The 20843-nt window shown below is 41.6% G+C and overlaps 1 protein-coding gene across 1 annotated transcript in view; it reads right to left on the reverse strand.

Annotated features, from left to right (window-relative positions):
• The window catches only part of DCAF6 (DDB1 and CUL4 associated factor 6), a 122938-nt gene that overhangs the window by 19534 nt on the left and 82561 nt on the right, over positions 1-20843 (reverse strand). The window contains exons 13-17 of the mRNA XM_054165874.1: positions 16395-16500; positions 11195-11307; positions 9692-9775; positions 9191-9518; positions 4738-4779 (exon numbers count right to left, since the gene is read on the reverse strand). Coding sequence (XP_054021849.1) covers positions 4738-4779; positions 9191-9518; positions 9692-9775; positions 11195-11307; positions 16395-16500 — 673 coding nt within the window. The remainder of the gene's footprint in view (positions 1-4737; positions 4780-9190; positions 9519-9691; positions 9776-11194; positions 11308-16394; positions 16501-20843) is intronic.

The following is a 20843-nucleotide window of genomic DNA, read 5'->3' on the forward strand; positions in this document are numbered from 1 at the left end:
TTTTAGGCTTACTGTACACCTGTTGCCTCTTAGGGCATTTCCTGTATGTTTAGAAATTCTGAAGTGTAAGAAGAATTCTTTTAAATAGGGCCACCTTTGCAACGTGCATAAGGGAATAACCAGGTTGTGTCTCAGAGCACAATGTGTCACATGTTGCTCTTTAAAAAAGAATTCTCTTTGAGACAGTTGCAGCCCTCAGTTACTCAACAGTTTCTGGCTAACTGGTCTCCTATGTTTTAAAACAACTGTGGTCATCTACCAGTTAGAGCAGAGGCAGTCAGAATCAATTGTGTGTTTTTCAAAAGCAAAATCTACAATCTAAAGGGATTCCACTACAAACTTTGTGGTCCAGATGTAGTGGTTGCCACAAAATTAATGCTGTATCCCAGATGATCCTGTTCCTTCCCCACACCATTATCAGACTGATCATCTCCTGAGCTAGGCAGCAGCAGTTGGCTATAAAGCTCACTTACATTTTCCATCCTTCTTGTCTCGGCTCTGTACTGAGTATTGAGCTGAGTATTGATTCTCCAGGATTAAGGATTTCTGTTGTTTCTTGTCTTTCTAAATGCATTTACATACAAACACTGTCTCTTTTTTCAAAGTACCAGAAACACTGGCTCCTCTTCAGCTCTTTACAGTTAAGATTATGTTTTTTCCCCCTCCCTTTTGCTGATATCATCTCATGTAAACTATTTTCCCGATGCAAAACAACTGCACAGGACCTGTGGCTTATAATTATCAATTTAGAACCTATTTCTGTGATGCCCTGTGGTCATTCTTTGTTGACCATGTAGGAGAATCCATCTGCCAGCTACCACGCACTGACCCAAGAATTCCAATTGTGTGCCTTAACCAGCTGGCTTGTTAAGATCACCACGAGAGTCAGGAAGGTGGCAAGTTAACAAGCCACTGTATTGGTCTTTACATCTTAACCCACAAGTTCTCTCACTATTTTACTCTCCTGATTTCCCATCCCCCCCTGCCCACTGGAGGAAAGTGAGTAAGCTGCCGAGGTGAGGCTGAGCTGCATGACAAGGTTAACTCACAATCATCATACTACAATAGAAGCCTCTGATAAATATCCACAACTTTATTGTATTTCTGATTTTAGTGACCAGATCACCATGTTCCTTTAGAATAGAATAGAATAGAATAGAATAGAATAGAATAGAATAGAATAAACCAGGTTGGAAGAGACCTTCGAGATCATCGTGCCCAACCTATCATCCAACATCACCTAATCAACTAACCCATGGCACCAAGCATCCTGTCAAGCCTCGCCCTGAACACCCCCAGCGACGGTGACTCCACCACCTCCCCAGGCAGCCCATTCCAATGGGCAATCACTCTCTCTGTGTAAAACTTCCTCCTAACCTCCAGCCTAAACCTCCCCTGGCGCAGCCTGAGACTGTGTCCTCTTGTTCTGGTACTGGTTGCCTGGGAGAAGAGATCAACCTCTGCCTCACTACAACCTCCGCCTCACTACAACCTCCCTTCAGGTAGCTGTAGAGAGCAATAAGGTCACCCCTGAGTCTCCTCCTCTCCAGGCTCAGCAACCCCAGCTCCCTCAGCCTCTCCTCATAGGGCTTGTGCTCCAAGCCCCTCACCAACCTCGTCGCGCTTCTCTGGACACACTCCAGCAAGTCAACCTCCTTCCTAAACTGAGGGGCCCAGAACTGGACACAGGACTCAAGGTGTGGCCTAACCAGTGCAGTGTCCAGGGGCACAATGACCTCCCTGCTCCTGCTGGCCACACTGTTCCTGATGCAGGCCAGGATGCCATTAGCCCTCCTGGCTGCCTGAGCACACTGCAGCCTCATGTTCAGCCCACCATCAACCAGCAACCCCAGGTCCCTTTCCACCTGGCTGTTCTCCAGCCACTCTGACCCCAGCCTGTAGCTCTGCATGGGGTTGTTGTAGCCAAAGTGCAGAAGCCTCCAAATCTAGGAAAGATCCTATACTGTTGTCAACTTTTGTGCACTGAAATAGTTCAAAACCAAGGTCAAAACCATCATGTTAATAGCACGGTGACGCTGCCCTAAAGCCCACGTTATTTCACTGCTGATCATATAAAGTGTTTGGCATAATGCACTCCCAAGTGATTTCCTGGCCTTGCAACACAGCCTATCTTTCCACTGCTCACAGCTACAGAATATTTTCAGAGTTTTCCCCTGCTATGCTGCAGACAGAGAGTGAAAACTGGAGAAAAATACACTGCTAAAACATTCTGCGCTGAATGCATCATTCGCTTTGATATTAAGCTTATATGAAACAATTATTCCCATGGGCTATGCTGACAAGCTAAAGAACTCCCTGGTAAACATGTTTAACATAGAAAGAATGCCTGATGTGGAATTGGAAGTACAAAAAACCATGCAGGTTCCTGAATCTTTGAGAAAGTTGCCCAGTTAAATCCATGCATGCTAACTGCAGCTAAGAATGAAATATAAGACAAAGAAATAAATATCTGTACTATTTTCCTGTAGGCATTTAAAGTATAGGACTCAGGCTAAAGTCTCTTCCAACCCTGACTGATACTGTGATACTCTGACATAAATGCAGGATGTTAATTTTCATCATTAGCATTATTTTGTGCCATTTTCCCTGTGTAGAGCCTTTACAGCAAATCACAGTAGATGGCTTCTCCCTCTCACAGTGTGGGGCCAAACATAATTGCCCAAATTGCCTTGCATGTTCTTAACAGTTCATTCACCCAAGTATTTCACTGAAGAATATGAGATCAAGTGACTTTTCCATTAAACTTCATAAAAAGATACACTGCATAAAATTTAGGATGTATCTTGATAAACATGTATTGTTATGTAAGTATTAATAAAGAAATGTAAAATTATCTGAAGCAGAAGGAAAAGCTCAGTGTTGGGTGTGCCTGCAACAATAAAACAGGCAGTGGGATCTTGCCATTGCCTGCACTTTCTCACTGCACACAGAATACAGTATGTGACAGATGTCCTTCTCATATGCAGTACTGGTTGAGAGTAGGCTGAACATGAGCCAGCAGTGTGCCCAGGGGGCCAAGAGGGCCAATGGCATCCTGGCCTGCATCAGGAATAGTGTGGCCAGCAGGAGCAGGGAGGTCATTGTGCCCTGTGCTCAGCACTGGTTAGGCCACACCTTGAGTCCTGTGTCCAGTTCTGGGCCCCTCAGTTTAAGAAGGACATTGAGACACTTGAAGGTGTCCAGAGAAGGGCAATGAGGCTGGGGAGAGGTCTGGAGCACAGCCCTGTGAGGAGAGACTGAGGGAGCTGGGGTTGCTTAGCCTGGAGAAGAGAAGGCTCAGGGGAGACCTTCTTGCTCTCTACATCTACCTGAAGGGAGGTTGTAGCCAGTAGGGATTGGTCTCTTCTCCCAGGCAACCAGCACCAGAACATGAGGACACAGTCTCAAGCTGTGCCAGGGGAGGTTTAGGCTGGAGGTGAGGAGAAAGTTCTTCCCAGAAAGAGTGATTTGCCATTGGAATGTGCTGCCCAGGGAGGTGGTGGAGGCCCCATCCCTGGAGGTGTTCAAGTGGGGATTGGACGTGGCCCTTGGAGCCATGGTTTAGTTAGTCGTGAGGTGTTGGGTGATAGGTTGGACTTGATGATCTCAAAGGTTTTTTCCAACCTGGTTAATTCTATTCTATTCTATTCTATTCTATTCTATTCTATTCTATTCTTACATGTATATCATATTATGTTATTACAAATATGTATTATTATATTAAATATAGCTTTTAAATTATGCTCAGTTCCATAACCTTGTTCAGGAAAAAAAAAACAAGAAACTCTCTTTGATACATGTATTGTTACATTTTTGTCCAGAACTGGGTGTTCTCTGCTACCAGACAAAGTGTGGTGGTTTTAGGTTATGCCTTTAAAATGTAGTTACAGATTTTGAGCAGAAAAGTAGGAAAATAGAAACAAATCACTCTTGGGTGTAAAAAGGAAAACAAAAGATGATTCTAAACAAATTCAGTGGGCACATATCTGGAATAAGAGGAGCTGTACCATAATAATTCTGCCCTTTTCTCTTCTCTTATGATCTCTGGCTGGTTTTGCTTCACTTGGTAGGGATAGTCTGTGTGTTTTGGCTGGTTTTGGCTAAGCCTAACTTCTCTGCTCCTTTCTCTTGCCCCTTTTGTACAGGTGGGTAAGAGGAGAGGCAAGGGGGGAGAAGCTGGTAGCCTCCCCTGGTCCTTGGCCAGGAGTGTCCTTGTACTGTTTATCAATTGTAAATATCTGTATAATATTGTAACTCCTGTATGTTTTGTGCATATTCATTGTAGAGTGTAGATTGTGCTTGTAAATACAGCTCCATTTGCTTCTAACTGAGTTGGTCTGGCAAAAGTTAATGCTGGGGGGAAACTTCAACCCACCACACAAAGCAAGTCAGCAGCGGCACATGCAAATGTAACACGTTCCTCGGCAGCTAAATGAATTAAAACAAACAAACAAAAAAGTATTTGCTTTTCACAAACTACTCACTTTTCAAACCCCATTCATTTCTATGGCACACAGTAAAAATGTTAATAGGTTGTTAAATTTATACACTGCCATTTCTTTCCAATTCCCATGCAATACATGCGGCTAAATATAACTCAAGCAATAGGCTCTGTAATTCATAGCATTTAAAGTACAGCAGTTCTTATGATGTCAGTTAGATGTGAAAAACAAGAACCTGATAAGTCCATTATATGGCAGTAAAAAGGAAGAGGGGAGGAAGAAAATAATGAATTACCTCATTATTCTATCACCTATCGCTGTTCCTCTGATATTATATCTAGTAAAAGGAACAACAACTGAAGTCATTCAAAAATGCGGTGCATCGTGTCTTTAAAAGGTTAGCATCGATGGCAAAATGTGCTCTGCATATTCCAGCTGAGACAACTCCTTCTCCTCAATGTGTTAGTACAGGCCTACTTTGGTTTCAGCAAAAATAGTATTCAAATTACATAATGATACATAAAGATGTCATAAAATGCAGTGAATTCTTCATAGACTGTAGCAGAAGAAGCAGCAGCAGCTGCATCATCATTTCCATTTTGCATTCACACCTGAACATTTAACCTGCTGGTTTAACGTTTTCAGGCTTAGCCTCTGCTCATAGATCAGCTTCTGTCAAAGTGTAAACAAAATTAATTCAGTCATTTAAGTAGGAAAGCAGCCCTCAGAGAGTTATTTTGGCTAATTTGGGCAAATTAAGACAAATTCATTGAAAACTACACTCTCTGCGCAGGAAGCATTTGCATTTTGTGTGTGTCTGCTGTTCACCCTAAATTACAAAGCACGGTGCCAAGGCAAGCCACATTATCTATCCCTATTCCACCTACATTTTCTAGACTTGGTGAGTTTTAAAGCTGTGCTATGTGCCTGCTTAGAGACTTAAAAACCCACACATCTCCTCATATTTATAAGACAAAAGACCTTTTTCCGTGCACTCCCTAAAATTCCCAGGAAGTTACTTTGTTGACTATCTAGCTAAACTCCTCTGTTGCACAAAACAGGTTTCTTTTTAACTTCGAGAGCTCCTGTGCAGTTCTTCATAGGCAATGACAAGAAGTTGAATAACTCTATTCTTTCAGTCACCGCTCTTCACTTTTCCCATAGCGATGCTCAGTAGCTACAGAAATGTTACAGAAAGAGTCAGATGTCATATCCTCAATAATTTCTTTCAAAGCAATGTGCTTCTGTGCCAAAACTATTCCTAGCTGATTCCTAATCAACATTCAGCTGACTTAGCCCACCTCTCAACCAAAGGATCATAGTATTTCTACATATTTTGCTGCTGCTACTGTAAGTCCTTCTCAAAATACTGAAGTTAGTCCAAGCTTTGTGTTTCCAGATCTGCTGCATGGTCTTTCCCAACAGTTCAGTTTCAGGTTAGTTAGTGAGAGCTATCCTCATGAGCTATAAGGAGATTATGTTCCTTGTATCTGTTCTTAGATTATGTGTGAGAGAGAAAGACCCAGTCCTTGGTATGGAAACATTACAAGTTGGGTTTGTAGTCAAAACTCAAATAATGGAAGGTCTGTAAACATTAGATTTGCAAAGCAGACAACATTTTCTTTGTGCATTTGAATTCCACATTTAATCTTACTAAAGGGAGACCAGTGGAGTTGATGCAGCAGTAAGTTCTCCAGAGTAGAACCAGAATTCTGCCCAGAGTTGTACTTTACAGTGGGAAAATGACTTTGAGGCAGCTGTATTTATTGTTGTTTCCCCAACTGTGGAATTTGTTCTCGTATTAGATGTATAAAGAACAGCACCTGAAGAAACCTAAAATTGATTGCAAATAAAACTAGGAATGATATAGACTGGGAAAGATTAATCTTTCTAGCATTAAGCACTCTGTTTCAAAAGGCTGCAGCCTATTTTTTTGGTTTTGTCCTAGAGAAAAATTATAACTACACATCTTGTCACTGCATAAAATACATTCACCAAAGGCAGACCATGATTACCTTCTGCAGAAGACAAAAAACCCCCAACCAAACAACAACCAACCAAAGAAAACAAGCCTCAAAGCAAAAGAAAAATCTACTTTATTGCATCTACATTAATGCCATTAATTATCTGATAGGATAACACATATGAAACAAAATTATTAGATACACTTGTGGCAATGAGATTTAGTAAAGGAATTGTTAGGTAACACAGTTTGCTAAATGAGAAGAGAGAAAATGTAAGGCTCTAACACACTGGTGGAGTTAAGCACCAGTCTTGCAGGAAGTTTGGTTTAACAGATTGCTAATAGCCTTTCAGCAAGGAGAGCCATAAGCAAGAGAGGAGAATGATACAACTACAGCACACATTTGTCTCAGAGAACCTTCTCTAGACCAAGAGTAATACTCATACCATTAACCTTAGCAAAATGCAAACATTGCACTGTGCACAATTCTGGGCTACTATGTTCAGGAAAGAAGTGGAACGTGGAGAAGCACAGACAGGAACCAGCGTGACGTCAGGACACCCACACATTTTTACTGTTAGGAGTGAGAAAAACTTGGCACTCTTAGCTGAAAAGGGACAGTATGAACATGATTTAAATAAGAAGTGGGCAGGAAAAACTTGCTTCAATCAAAATGAGTTAGCACAAACCAAAATTACTAATTTTCATCCATTTGCACCCACTATAGCAGCAAAGTTTAGAGGTAGCTAGTTAAGGGGCCAGGGGGATTTGCTATAAATCTGATCAGTTTATGAAAAAGATTATATGCTACAGCAACTGTAACAGAAGAGAGGACTTACAGCTCCTGCCACTCTATTTCATGTAAGATATGAATATTAAGAAGGCTTATAGCTAGCCTTTGAGACCACCAGTGCTTGCTTTCCCTCTGGAAATTCCAATTCCTTTGTGTACACATAGGATGTTTTACTCCTCTCCAGTGTCTCAGAGGGCATTTAAAAATTCCTGAAACCAGAAGCATAGTAGGGAGCAGACTGTGAACATGCATCTGACTGCTCAGAAGCTGAACTGGAAAACTCCACTGCTCACACACAAAACCCAAGCAGAACGAATTGACTGGCCATTAAACCCGAGTAATGAAAGTCTGGAGACAATCCTAAACCAAACCAGAACTGACTGCACAGCAACTTTTGTCAGATTGTACTGGGGGAAAGAATAAGGGAGCAAGGGGCTGCATAAAGAATTTTAATGATATCATTAATTTAGCTTAATGATTTTTTCCTATATGATAAACTGCTACAGGAAGGAATCTTGTTGCACACAAAGAAGGAAAGAAAGCTTTTCAGATAAAGTGTAACTTCAGCTAAGATGTCCTCACTAGTGGGAAATGGGAGCAGCTAGGCAATATCTGGAAGTGTCATTCTTATTACGTTACCACAACAACTCTTACTTTGTAGAGCCAACATAAGGTGCGTGCAGAGAAGCTAAGAACCCCGCTTGAAAACAGAAATGGGATTAAAATGTCAGAGCTTTTCATAGCTTGCTCTTCAATCACTGATTGCAATGAACATTGGCTTTGCAGTGGAAACTCTTTCCACCATTATACATTGACCTACAGTTACTTAGCATTGCATGGAAATTCATTGGATTAAGAGGGAATCTGTATGTGTTGGCTATTTAAATAAAAGCTGTCATTTAGGGAGCAGGATTATTTGTGCCACCAATGGCTGCTCTTTGTGTTACCTTTGACAGTGTGGTGGCTTAGGACTTTTTATTTTTTTTAACTGCAAATTATTCAAAGCTTTTTCCCTACACAGTTATTAAATTCTTTCTGGTTTCCTCATGAAGACATACTGTAATGCTTCCTCTAAAGAACTTCCATTGCCAGTCTAGGAAATTAATAGCAAGGCAACACTGCCTTTGAATGGGTTAGGAATAAAGTTAAGGCATCAGACACTGGATTACATAACATATAAAACAAGTAAGATATTTTCTTAAGTCTAATGGTAGAATTAACAGATGCTAAGAGGTGTTTGTTTAAATAATTACCACAGCTTTTAAAATGTCCAAGGATTTAAATTAAATTAGCAGTACCAAACTGGGGGCTAAGTTTACTGAATGATCAAACAGGAGTGTACAGCTGTTCATATTTTACAAGGAAAAGAAGAATGAAACCACCAAACACCAATCTTACTAAATGTGTCTTTTATTAATGACAATGATTAGTAATCTACCTTCTTCATCTACTGTCACTTTCATCTGCTGATACTCAATAACCAACAAACTGAAAAGAATTGCAGGCTTTCTCCTTCCAAGAAAAAGAGTGAAAAACGGAGCACCAGTCTTAGCATACGTCCTACAAACTCAGCGCTGCTAAACGACAGTTGAAAGCTCCACCTAAAGTACAGCTGAAAGAAAATGTAGGCTCCAGTACCCTTCACACTCATTTATGAGCTTTCCACACTTATGTCTATGGGGAGAATAATAAAAAATGAACTGCAGGTATTCAGCAGGCCAGAAATAAGCACAAGCAGGTATTAGATCGGCAGGAGCTTGCTTGGCTAGGAAGGAAAATATGGCTATCCATATATAGCTGTATAAAAAATAGCTACCTTACATATAAGACAAATTACTCAGACATGAAGCTTTTGGCTAGTTGTCAAAGAACAATTTATTTTAATTGTGGATATGAGGCACAGGTTTCTAGATTTTTTTCCCTTTAAAGTAAACAAATAAATAAATGACAGGCACTTTGCCAAGCAATAGCAGAGAAAAGGATTTCCCTAACCTGTGTCCTGGTCCTCCTCGATACCTTGCCCCCGGGATCAGAACAGGATCATCGTCACTATCGTCAGTTTCTTGGAGAGCTGAGGTCCTGGTGGAGGACTCTTCTGGAGTTGCAAGCCCTGAGGATTCTGGGTATGGCTGAAGCTGAGGTTCATCCTTTGCACCAACAGAGTTGACAGTGGATTCCGTACTTTGATCTGAAACTTCTTGATTTCCGCTTTTCTCACAGGATGCTTCTTCCTCTACATTCCCAGGAACAGTGTCAGCATCAGGACCATTTTCTTCTGGCTGGATTCCAGAATGCTCAGGACAAGGTTTATCTGATGCAGCTAACAGAAAATGTTTGAGAAAACAAGTCACAGCATTAGTGATCATAGCCTATTTTGGAAGACATTCCAAACGGTCACAGAAGTTAAATCATGCACAGGGAGTTTTCTACTGGAAATTCAGTTTTTCATTCTCTGCTTTATATAGCTGTATTTGAAAGAATACAGATACATACTCTCTTCTGTCCTCTCTGCAGTTTGATTTGGAGCTTTCAGTTCCTCAGCATTTGCATCTTCCCTGGGATATTCATCAGGAACTCCTGAATTAAGCAATACAGTATTTAATCCCATTACTTCATTTTGATACACACACAGACATATAAAAAAATGTAAGAAAATCTAACGGATACTGGCACTCCTAGACAGAACAGAACAGAACTAACCAGGTTGGAAAAGATCTTCAAGATCATCAAGTCCAACCTATCACCCAACACCATCTCATCAATTAAACCATGGCACCAAGCACCTCATGCAGGCTCTTCCTAAACACCTCCAGGGATGGTGACTCTACCACCTCCCTGGGCAGCACATTCCCATGGCAAATCTCTTTCTGGGAAGAATTTCTTCCTAACATCCAGCCTAAACCTCCCCTGGCACAGCTGGAGATTGTGTCCTCTTCTTGTGGTGCTGGTTGCCTGGGAGAAGAGACCAACCCCCACCTGGCTACAACCTCCCTTCAGGGAGTTGTAGAGAACAATAAGGTCTCCTCTGAACTTCCCCTTCTCCAGGCTAAACAACCCCAGCTCCCTCAGCCTCTCCTCACAGGGCTGTGCTCCAGACCCCTCCCCAGCTTTGCTGCCCTTCTCTGGACACCTTCCAGCATCTCAACATGTTTCCTAAACTGAGGGGCCCAGAAGTGGACCCAGGACTCAAGGTGTGGCCAAACCAGTGCTGAGTACAGAGCACAATGACTTCCCTGCTCCTGCTGGCCACACTATTCCTGATGCAGGCCAGGATGCCATTGGCCTTCTTGGCCACCTGAGCACACTGATGGCTCATGTTCAGCCTGCTGTCAACTAGTACCCCCAGGTCCCTTTCTGCCTGGCTATTCTCCAACCACTCTGACCCCAGCCTGTAGCTCTGCATGGGGTTGCTGTGGCCAAAGTGCAGCACCTGGCACTTGGACTTGTTGAATGCCATCCTGTTGGACTCTGCCCATCTGTCCAGCCTGTCAAAGTCCCTCTGCAGAGCCTCTCTACCCTCCAGCAGATCAACTCCTGCCCCCACCTTGTTGTCATCTGCAAATTTACTGATGATGGACTCAATCCCCTCATCCAGATCATCAACAAAGATATTGAACAGGATGGGGCCCAGCACTGATCCCTGGGGCACACCACTGGTGCCTGGCTGCCAGCTGGCTGTGGCACCATTCACCACCACTCTCTGGGCTCAGCCTCCAGCCAGTTCCTAACCCAGCTCAGAGTGCTGCTGTCCAAGACAGGGGCTCACAGCTTGGTCAGGAGTTTGCTGTGGGGGACAGTGTCCAAGGCCTTGCTGAAGTCCAGGCAGACTACATCCACAGCCTGCCCCACATCCACCAGGCAGTCACCCGGGCATAGAAGAAGATGTTCTATTATGGCTGTATTCTGCCTTCAAATGCTCCTGTATGAGGCTCCCATTGTGTTCAACAGTAGTCACAGACATTGCCTCAACATTACAGAAATTATGGTACTTCTTACTTGTTTCTTCGTCTTCAAGCCCTGACTCTTCTGAGCCTTTTTTAACAGAGTCTTCTTGACCTTCACTTTTGCAATGACTTCCACTCCCTCTGGAGCTTGAATTTGTGCTGCTCCTGGCAACATAACATGCAAAAAAATACTAAAATGAATAATGGAAACGGGTAAGATCACTGCAATAGCACAGCCTGACCATCATCAGCTTCCTCACTGCAATCTCACAATTCAGTGACTTCAGTAGCCACAATTAACAACCTCAACAGCAGTTCAAGTGTTTTATATGCATTACCACTCATCCCATACTATTCCCCCCCTGCATCACAGAATCCTTCTGGTTTTTTTTTAAACTTTTAAAGAATTTCTTAACTGCTTTTCAAAAATATGTGGTTTCTTTCACTGCAGTGTGCCCAGGGAGCCAGGAGGGCCAATGGCATCCTGGCCTGCATCAGGAACAGTGTGGCCAGCAGGAGCAGGGAGGTCATTCTGCCCCTGTACACTGCACTGGTTAGGCCACACCTTGAGTCCTATGTCCAGTTCTGGGCCCCTCAGTTTAGGAAGGAGGTTGACTTGCTGGAACGAGTCCAGAGAAGGGCAACAAGGTTGGTGAGGGGCTTGGAGCACAGCCCTATGAGGAGAGGCTGAGGGAGCTGGGGTTGCTTAGCCTGGAGAAGAGGAGACTCTGGGGTGACCTTATTGCTCTCTACAACTACCTGAGGGGAGGTTGTAGCCAGATGGGGGTTGGTCTCTTCTCCCAGGCAGCCAGCACCAGAACAAGAGGACACAGTCTCAGGCTGTGCCAGGGGAGGTTCAGGCTGGATGTTAGGAAAAAGTTCTACACAGAGAGAGTGATTGCCCATTGGAATGGGCTGCCTGGGGAGGTGGTGGAGTCGCCATCATTGGAGGTGTTCAGGAGGAGACTTGATGGGGTGCTTGGTGCCATGGGTTAGTTGTTTAGGTGGTGTTGGATTGGTTGATGGGTTGGACGCGATGATCTTGAAGGTCTCTTCCAACCTGGTTTATTCTATGTATTCTATGTATTCTAATTATATGTTTTTTACATGCATTAGTGATAAGAGATCTTCTTAAAAGTACTACAAGCTGTGAGCTGAGCACTAATACATAACCTTATCCCATCTAATTAAAAAGAAAAGAAAAGAAAAACATCTAGATTCTGTCACATTAACCCTCCTTGCCATGCCTTTTGAGGCATGGACTTCTGACCTCAGCTTTCAGTCCTCCAAGTTTCGCTATGTCTCAAGATGTACTGTAAGCTGGTATTTAAGATTTACTCCCTGTTGATGCTTAGTTAATTACTGTGGAATACCAATTTCAGTTTACAGTAAGGAAAATTATTCCTCAGGAAATATGTAACATTTAAGTTCTGAAAATAATCAAAACTAATGTTTTTAGAAGCTGAAGAACACTTCATTTTAGGAAATTCAAAGCTGCTCCTGAGCTCTCCCATTCTGCTCTGTGCTGGCAGATCAAATTCAGGCAAAGCAGTGGGCAAATAGAATGAAATAGAATAAACCAAGTTGGAAAAGACCTTCAAGATCATCACGTCCAGCCCATCAACCAATCCAACACCACCTAAACAACTAACCCATGGCACCAAGCACCCCATCAAGTCTCCTCCTGAAAACCACCAATGACAGCGACTCCACCACCTCCCCAGGCAGCCCATTCCAAAGTGCAATCACTCTCTCTGTATAGAACTTTTTCCTCACAGCCAACCTAAACCTCCCCTGGTGCAGCCTGAGACTGTGTCCTCTTGTTCTGGTACTGGCTGCCTGGGAGAAGAGACCAACATCCGTCTGTCTACAGCCTCCCTTCAGGTTGTTGTAGAGAGTAATAAGGTCACCCCTGAGTCTCCTCTTCTCCAGGCTAAGCAACCCCAGCTCCCTCAGCCTCTCCTCACAGGGCTGTGTTCCAAACCCCTCACCAACTTTGTTGCCCTTCTCTGGACTCGTTCCAGCAAGTCAACCTCCTTCCTAAACTGAGGGGCCCAGAACTGGACACAGTACTCGAGGTGTGGCCTAACCAGTGCAGTGTAGAGGGGCACAATGACCTCCCTGCTCCTGAGGAATGAGGAAACAAAGAATTGTAAGCATGGTTCTCAAGAATTTAGACTGTATTGTTGCCAGCACCTTCTTTCTTGTATGTTATTAATTAACTATTTTATATGCTACATTGCTGGAAGCAGCATAAATCATACTTAGTCTGCATTCTTGAGAATCCAGTCTGGACCTAAGTACTTTTAATTTTGTCATTAAATATCAGAACTTCTACTCATCTTGATGAGCAATAGTCTGCTGCAGTTCTGTAATGGATTTGGAGTATGTAGAAAAACTTTGTTAGCCCTTACAGCATTTCTAAGAAAAACAATGGATTGTTTCTGAATGAACAGACAGAGCAGAAGTGTACTACACCAACTCAAGGACTTTTGCTATTTCATACAACAGATGATATAATCACTAGTCTTAGCACGAAAATGATAACAAAGCAAATACCCAAAACAAAACAAAACAATCCCCCAAACTTATTCATATTCATGTATTGCTCTGCTTTAGTTTTTACTGAAATGTTACTTTTCATACCAGCAGCTACATTTTTTAGGCTGGAGGTGAGGAGAAAGTTGTTCCCAGAAAGAGTTGTTGGCCATTGAATGTGCTGCCCAGGGAGGTGGTGGGGTCCCCATCCCTGGAGGTGTTCAAAGAGGGGTTGGACATGGCACTTGAAGCCAGGGTTTAGTTAGTCATGAGGTGTTGGGTGACAGGTTGGACTTGATGATCTCTGAGGCCTTTTCCAACCTTGTTGATTCTCTGATTCTATGATTTTATTGATCTATCTGCCCCACCTTTAATGTAAGTTTAACATGTGGCAAAGAATCAAATAGTTTCTGGAAATCCAGGCACTTTCTCTCTGTTACACCATGTATATTTCTAGAACCCATTATTCTTTCAAATAAAAGGTACTGAATTATACACAATCTAGGTTCCCACAATTTTGGTTTATTTCCCATGTACTGTTTATTTTAATGTGTCTTTCTGTAACTGTCCTCAAATCTTGTCTACTGCTACCATTCAAAGTTCATTATGTGTTAGTCCTTCATTCTCCTTTGGTATCACAGTATCACCAAGGTTGGAAGAGGCCTCAAAGATCAAGTCCAACCTGTCACCCAGCACCTCATGACTAGACAATAGCACCAAGTGCCACGTCCAATCCCCTCTTGAACACCTCCAGGGATGGTGACTCCACCACCTCCCTGGGCAGCACATTCCAATGGCTAATTACTCTTTCTGGGAAGAACTTTCTCCTCACCTCCAGCCTAAACTTCCCCTGGCACAGCTTGAGACTGTGTCCCCTTGTTCTGGTGCTGGTTGCCTGGGAGAACAGACCAACCCCTTCCTGGCTACAACCACCTTTCAGGGAGTTATAGAGGGCAATGAGGTCACGCCTAAGCCTTCTCTTCTCCAGGCTAAACAACCCCAGCTCCCTCAGCCTCTCCTCACAGGGCTGTGCTCAAGGCCTCTCCCCAGACTCGTTGCCCTTCTCTGGACTCGTTCAAGTGTCTCAATGTCCTTCTTAAACTGAGGGGCCCAGAACTGGACACAGGACTCAAGGTGTGGCCTAACCAATGCAGAGTCCAGGGGCACAATGACCTCCCTGCTCCTGCTGGCCACACTATTCCTAATGCAGGCCAGGATGCCATTGGCCTTCCTGGCCACCTGGGCACACTGCTGGCTCATGTTTAGGCAGCTGTAATTTGATGTTTCTTGTTCATGTGGTGCTCACCCTCTGAAATACTAAAATACTTGCTACTAGACACAGTATCTACATGAAGTTAAGTTTTCACTTCATTTTTTACTTCCCCAAGTAGAGATTTTTCTAACAACTTATCTGCCTCTCCCTCACCCCCATTCCCTTCACACTCTACTTTTTCCTTTTTATTCATTCATTCATTTTTCAATCCCCAGAACCCCTTCCATCATTAACTGCTTGAAGTGTAAAATGCATTTTTCAACTTTTGTTTTAAAATAACCATGGAAACAGAGTGTTAATGTTCTTTAATGACCCAGTGGAAGGAGTATTGTTATGATTACATTTGTAAATCCATTAGAACAAATGGACTAAACATTTGCTAGTGCTGTGGTCCTCTTGTGAAATTTGCCTACCCTGATGTGCTAAACAAAGATGAATGAAACAACACTGAATGCAGAGTTGGTTAAAAGCATTACAGCAAAATTAATTAATTCAAAGCTTGCTGGATTTGGACTCAAAATTGAAATAGAGCCTGATAGATTGGTTGAACACAACCATCACAGTATTTGATGAGTAAAACCTTCATTTTCACAGATCACTCTCTAAAGTGTCCAAACTGCAGCTGGCAAGGTGTGTGGTTTATGTCTAAAGCTACAGCACTTAAGAGGTAGTAAATGTGGTGTTTGGGTGTTGTTTTTTTTTTTGCCCAGTAACAATTCCCAGCAAGCATTTCTAATTACTGCCTTTTACAATCATTTTGAAAACATAAGCAAAGGAACAGACCTAAGAAGGGATAAAACAAGGATTGTGGTTACTTTAAGAGATGCTAAGATGCCTTAGTGGTAGACATCAATACCAATTCAAGTCAGGGCAGTTATAGGCAGTATATGTATTTATTATATGTGAAAAGGATGCCATCACTGTGATATCTAAGCAGTCTACAAAGTTGATATCTTAACCATATGCTTTTATCAATATTCTTCAAACAGAAATACTGATTTTTGTGTTTTACAACCCGGGAACTGTGCCACAGAAAGACAAATTTTCAGAGTAACATATGAGGAGTCTGGTAGAGCAGAGAATTAAATCTTAAGTGCTAGACCCTGGACCACCTTTCCATCACTCTACTGCACTACTTTAGGGAGATAGTAAACACTAACATTATGGTAGGGTTTGATGAAGACAGAATGTTTCAACTTATGTTAGTATTAAAAAGATTCACATTCAATATCACAAAAACCCTCCTGCATAAACTTCATGGTAAAGTATGCCCACCTTATGTTCTGAATACATTAAGGACTAGAGCCATTTCAAACTGTCTCTATACACCCACAAATATGCATACACCATATGGAAATGTAATTTATCTCTGTTTGTGCCAGATGATTGCAAGTTGTATGTGCTGATCAATAACCCATGAAAAACAAAATGAACTTCTTACCACTCATCAGTGAAGTCCAGTTTTATTGTGCTTGTAGTTGTTCCTTCTGTACTGTAGTGCAAACTTAAAACTGGCTCTCCTGTTCCTGTTCGCGGCTTATCGCTCTCTGCAAATAGGGGGTTGATAAAGTTTGGATGGGTATCAGTAATACACATAGAGCTGTTATGTTAGAAAGCTTAATTATCCTAACAAGGGCCAAATGTGGTAGTAACATGTACAATGTCTATGTAAGAACCCTTACAGCCCAAGCAAAAATGCAATAGTTTTAGAGTAAACACACCAAATTTGCAATGCTTTAAAAAGGGCCTAAGAGCAAATAAAGAAGATGCTGTCCTTCAACATGCAGGGAAACAAAACTACAGATAGCTAGGTGTACACACAATATTATCCTTTATAAGCAGACCCCTTTTTTTATCAGGTGTATTAGTAGCAAGAATATAACATGTTTTTCAAAGTGATTTTCAGTCTATATTTTGCCTCCTTATAACAGATATGAAGATAATGAGAGCTAGCCATAATCAGCTGTCTAGAAGAGTCACCATCCTTTCTATTTTCCACTTAGAACCCAGTTCACTACCAATATCCTAAGACCTGCTGTAAATTGTCAACTAGTTGTCATAAGAACACTGTAAATTCACTCTGAGAACTTTGGGGTTAAAAAATCTTTCATTTTATAACAACTGTAAGTACTTGCACAGCAAACTATTCATTATGTCTGAAAGTAACAAAGTCAATCAAATTGAAAACCACTGCAAGCCTACCAAATATCTGCTGCATGCAGAGTTGTAAGAATGTTCAGTAGGGCTCCTTTACAACTGAACTGCTTAATGACATCCATTCACCCACCACCCTTGAGTAAAATTCATGGTCACAGTCTTTCTATATGCATGGCACAGCTGTCATTAATACTGAAGGTGGCCTTGGGCAATACTAAAACATTATGTAAAGTACCATCAGATTCAGCCTCACTATAGAGGTGCCATTCACTCAGGTCTCACATAGGACAGTTTACTTAGCATTAGACACCAAGCAGCCTATGTATGTTAATCTTGCTGCTCATGAATGCTCAGCTTTTTATCTGGTGACTGTTTGGACAAAATCATGCCATGTTTTCTTTGGTTTATAAAGGACAGAATTTGATTCAAGTATACTAGCACTATTGGCAGCCAACTGACACTTATAATAAAGTTAAAACTTAGATCATATTAGGGTAAACTTCCATTTGATTCAAGCACAAACCTACAAATTCCCCCACTAAAAAGTCTATTATTAAACCAGCAATGGCTACAATCCTGCCACAGGATACAGCTTTTAAAATATGCAATTAAATTATAGGAACTAGGAAATAGCACACAACCATTTAACCTAATAATGCTCCTATTTTTTAACTGCTGACAGGGAGGAATCCACTCACAAGATCAGGGCAGTGATCAGCTTTAAATTCTGGGGAGAAATTTAATAAAGCAAACGAGCCAAACCAAAAAGCAACAACAACCCCCTCCCTCCAAACACAGACATTCTGGAAGGAAAACTGAAATGTTTACATATGAAAGGGAATTAACCAGTTACAACCATGATCCTAACCATACATAAGGCATGGGCCACCTTCTGTGCAGAGAGAAGCTCATAGTCTCTCTAAAATAAAGGTTCCAGTTACACTTCTGTTAGGCTGGAGTAAGAATGAAACTGATCAAAAGTTTCCAGTTCCTGAAATAAACTTAGTAAGAAAAGAAATTAATGTAAGAAAATATCTTATAGTGGAGCACATAGGCATTTGGAACAAAAATGACATGTTGTTTCTTAACTAAAATGGTGCTTTCTCTATGGGTTTGGGTTTTTTGGCAACCTGTCAGCAAGCATCTCTTAGTACAAAAGCCTGTCCAAATTCTGAGCATCTCTTCTTAAGCAAGTGCAAATACTGATTGTGCCAATATACTACACAAGTTAACAGGAACTGGACACTGGAGAATTCTTTACCTTCCTTGTAACAAGTACAGACAGGACATACCTTTGAATTGGAAACCCAGATAGGTAAAGAAAGACAACTTACTGCCTTGAATAGTCCAAGACAGCCATCAAACTGTGACTAAACTGTAACTTATTATTGCTATGCAATACGTGCTTCTGCACAAAACAAGTTACTGTTACTGACCAAAGTAACCAAACATTGCTACCCTACAATGAGCCTAGATGACTATAAAGCTTCTGTTGTGAAGCTCAGACCATATTACCGTAACAGCACTGCCTTGCCTTACAATCTTAACATCAAAACATTTAACCAAGATGCATAAAGCTTATACTCTGACTACACTCACATTGGAAGTACTGCTCATATTTATTCACACTCAAAAAGCTGGAAGAACTGCTGTAGATTCATCTAAAGAGGGCACTAACTGTGAAAGCATTTTTGTGGACAGATAGCTGTTAAACCATACTGTGTAATAGCTTTTTCTTAAACTTAGTAACATGAGCTACAGTTTGGACTGGGTCAGTTTCTTCTTTAAACTAGCAAGAAATTGCCTCCAATAAGAACAAGAAAATTTTCAGAACACAGATGAAACAAGAATCTAGGAACAAACTAGATATGTAGTTTGCTGTTTTATATTAAACTTAGACTGTAATGGAAGCTGAATGGGAGCCTCTGTGAAGAAAACTAACAAGTTTTACCTAGTACATAACTGAACATTCTTTTAGAGAAGCCATGCAAAACCCTGAAGTCGTGAGCTCTTTGTTTTCAAGAACTCAGTGATTGCCAAAGACTGACTAGATGAGAACGAAGGACTGTTCCCTTTCACTACTAGCCTGACCCCAGGCCTGACCTACTTAACACTGATTTAAAAAAGGAAAGGAACATGAGGAAAACTTGTACAGCTCTCCTTTGATTTAGAGAAGAACTACTGCCAAAACTATAAATCTGCTTGCAAAATCTAATAGGGCAATAGCTGATCCAAAAAAAAGTTGTAGCTTTTTAACATCTTACTAAACTCTGTTGCCAGTTCCTCAAAAATGCCTTGAAATTTTACTTGGATTTTACAGCCAAACACATTATACTTTAAGGACACTATCAACAACTTACACTCTTATTTCATAATCAACCCTGTCCAAGAACAGATACTCCCATGAAATAGTAAAAAAAAAAAACCCAAAAAACACCCCCCCAAAAAAATCACATAACACTAAAAACCAACATAGCCAAACCCTGCAGCTGAAAGCAATATCCTTTATACACATTTTTTTCCCTTAGAAAACAAACCTGTGCAAGTGTAAATTCACAAAGCTTGGGGCTCTTCACTATGAAGTGGTAAGTGCATAGAAAGGTTTACCAAGTTAAACTAACATTGTAGGGAATTTCAAGCTAGCTTCCCACACCTCAAATGCTGACCTGTTCACTAGTCTGTTGGCAACCCCACAAGAACAGGACAGATAACTTTGCATGAAAAACTGCAACAATCATTTCTCTCCAGCACTAATCATGGTATCATAAGCAAATCAGCTTTGAACTTTTTGAAGGCAAGGTTATATTCTGAGTGAAAATCAAAGAGAGTTACTTCTAAAGGGAGAAAAAGCGATCCAAAGAGAAGACTGTGGTATATTTCATAACACAGGAATTCCATCCAAACACTTAACAAATTAAAACTGAAGCAGCTGAGCTCAAGAGGATGGGTGGAGATTCGTTAATCTAGTGAGGAATACTGACTGAGCAGTGTTACATGGGTGCCAGTCAGTGTAAAGCACAATGACATTGAAGGGAAGACCAGAAATCAATCAATTTTTCCAGCCAATGGTGCACAATTTCTTTGCTGAGGTGATTCTTACACTAACTGAGTACTGTGCTTTTACGTAGGAGGTGGCACAGACCACACTGGGCCTTACAATGAAGCACAGGCCTGCAATTATGGAGCTCACCTGCAGAGCTCACAATAGGTCTGGAAAACTCTCTGTCCACACTAACACTCAACCAGTTTATCTGACTGGGAGAGAGAGTTACCTAGCTGGCACCAGTACAGTTTAATGTACTCACAGTATCATTTATAAGGCGCTAGCTCTGCAATAGCTGACATACCAGCTTGTTCTGGGCCTGCTCAGCTACCTGTCATATGGCACTGAACAGTCTGATATGATGTCACCATAAGGGATTATTAACAAACTTGCAAATATCTAGTAATACCAGTTATTGGTATGGCATCCCTATGTGTAGGAAGCAACATTAAGATGGTATGTGATGCATACACACATTGTCTTTATTGATGATCTGGATGAGGGGATTGAGTCAGCTGTCCCTGGAGGTGTTCAAAAAGGGATTGGATGTGGCACTTGAAGCCATGGTTTAGTTAGTCATGAGGTGTTGGGTGACAGGTTGGACTTGATGATCTCTGAGGTCTTTTCCAACCTTATTGATTCTATGATTTACACTTCTAAGATACCAAACTATCTCTTTGGCTTCAGGTT

Source organism: Dryobates pubescens, chromosome 12 (genome assembly GCF_014839835.1).
Source record: "Dryobates pubescens isolate bDryPub1 chromosome 12, bDryPub1.pri, whole genome shotgun sequence".
In the NCBI taxonomy this organism is placed as follows: domain Eukaryota; kingdom Metazoa; phylum Chordata; class Aves; order Piciformes; family Picidae; genus Dryobates; species Dryobates pubescens.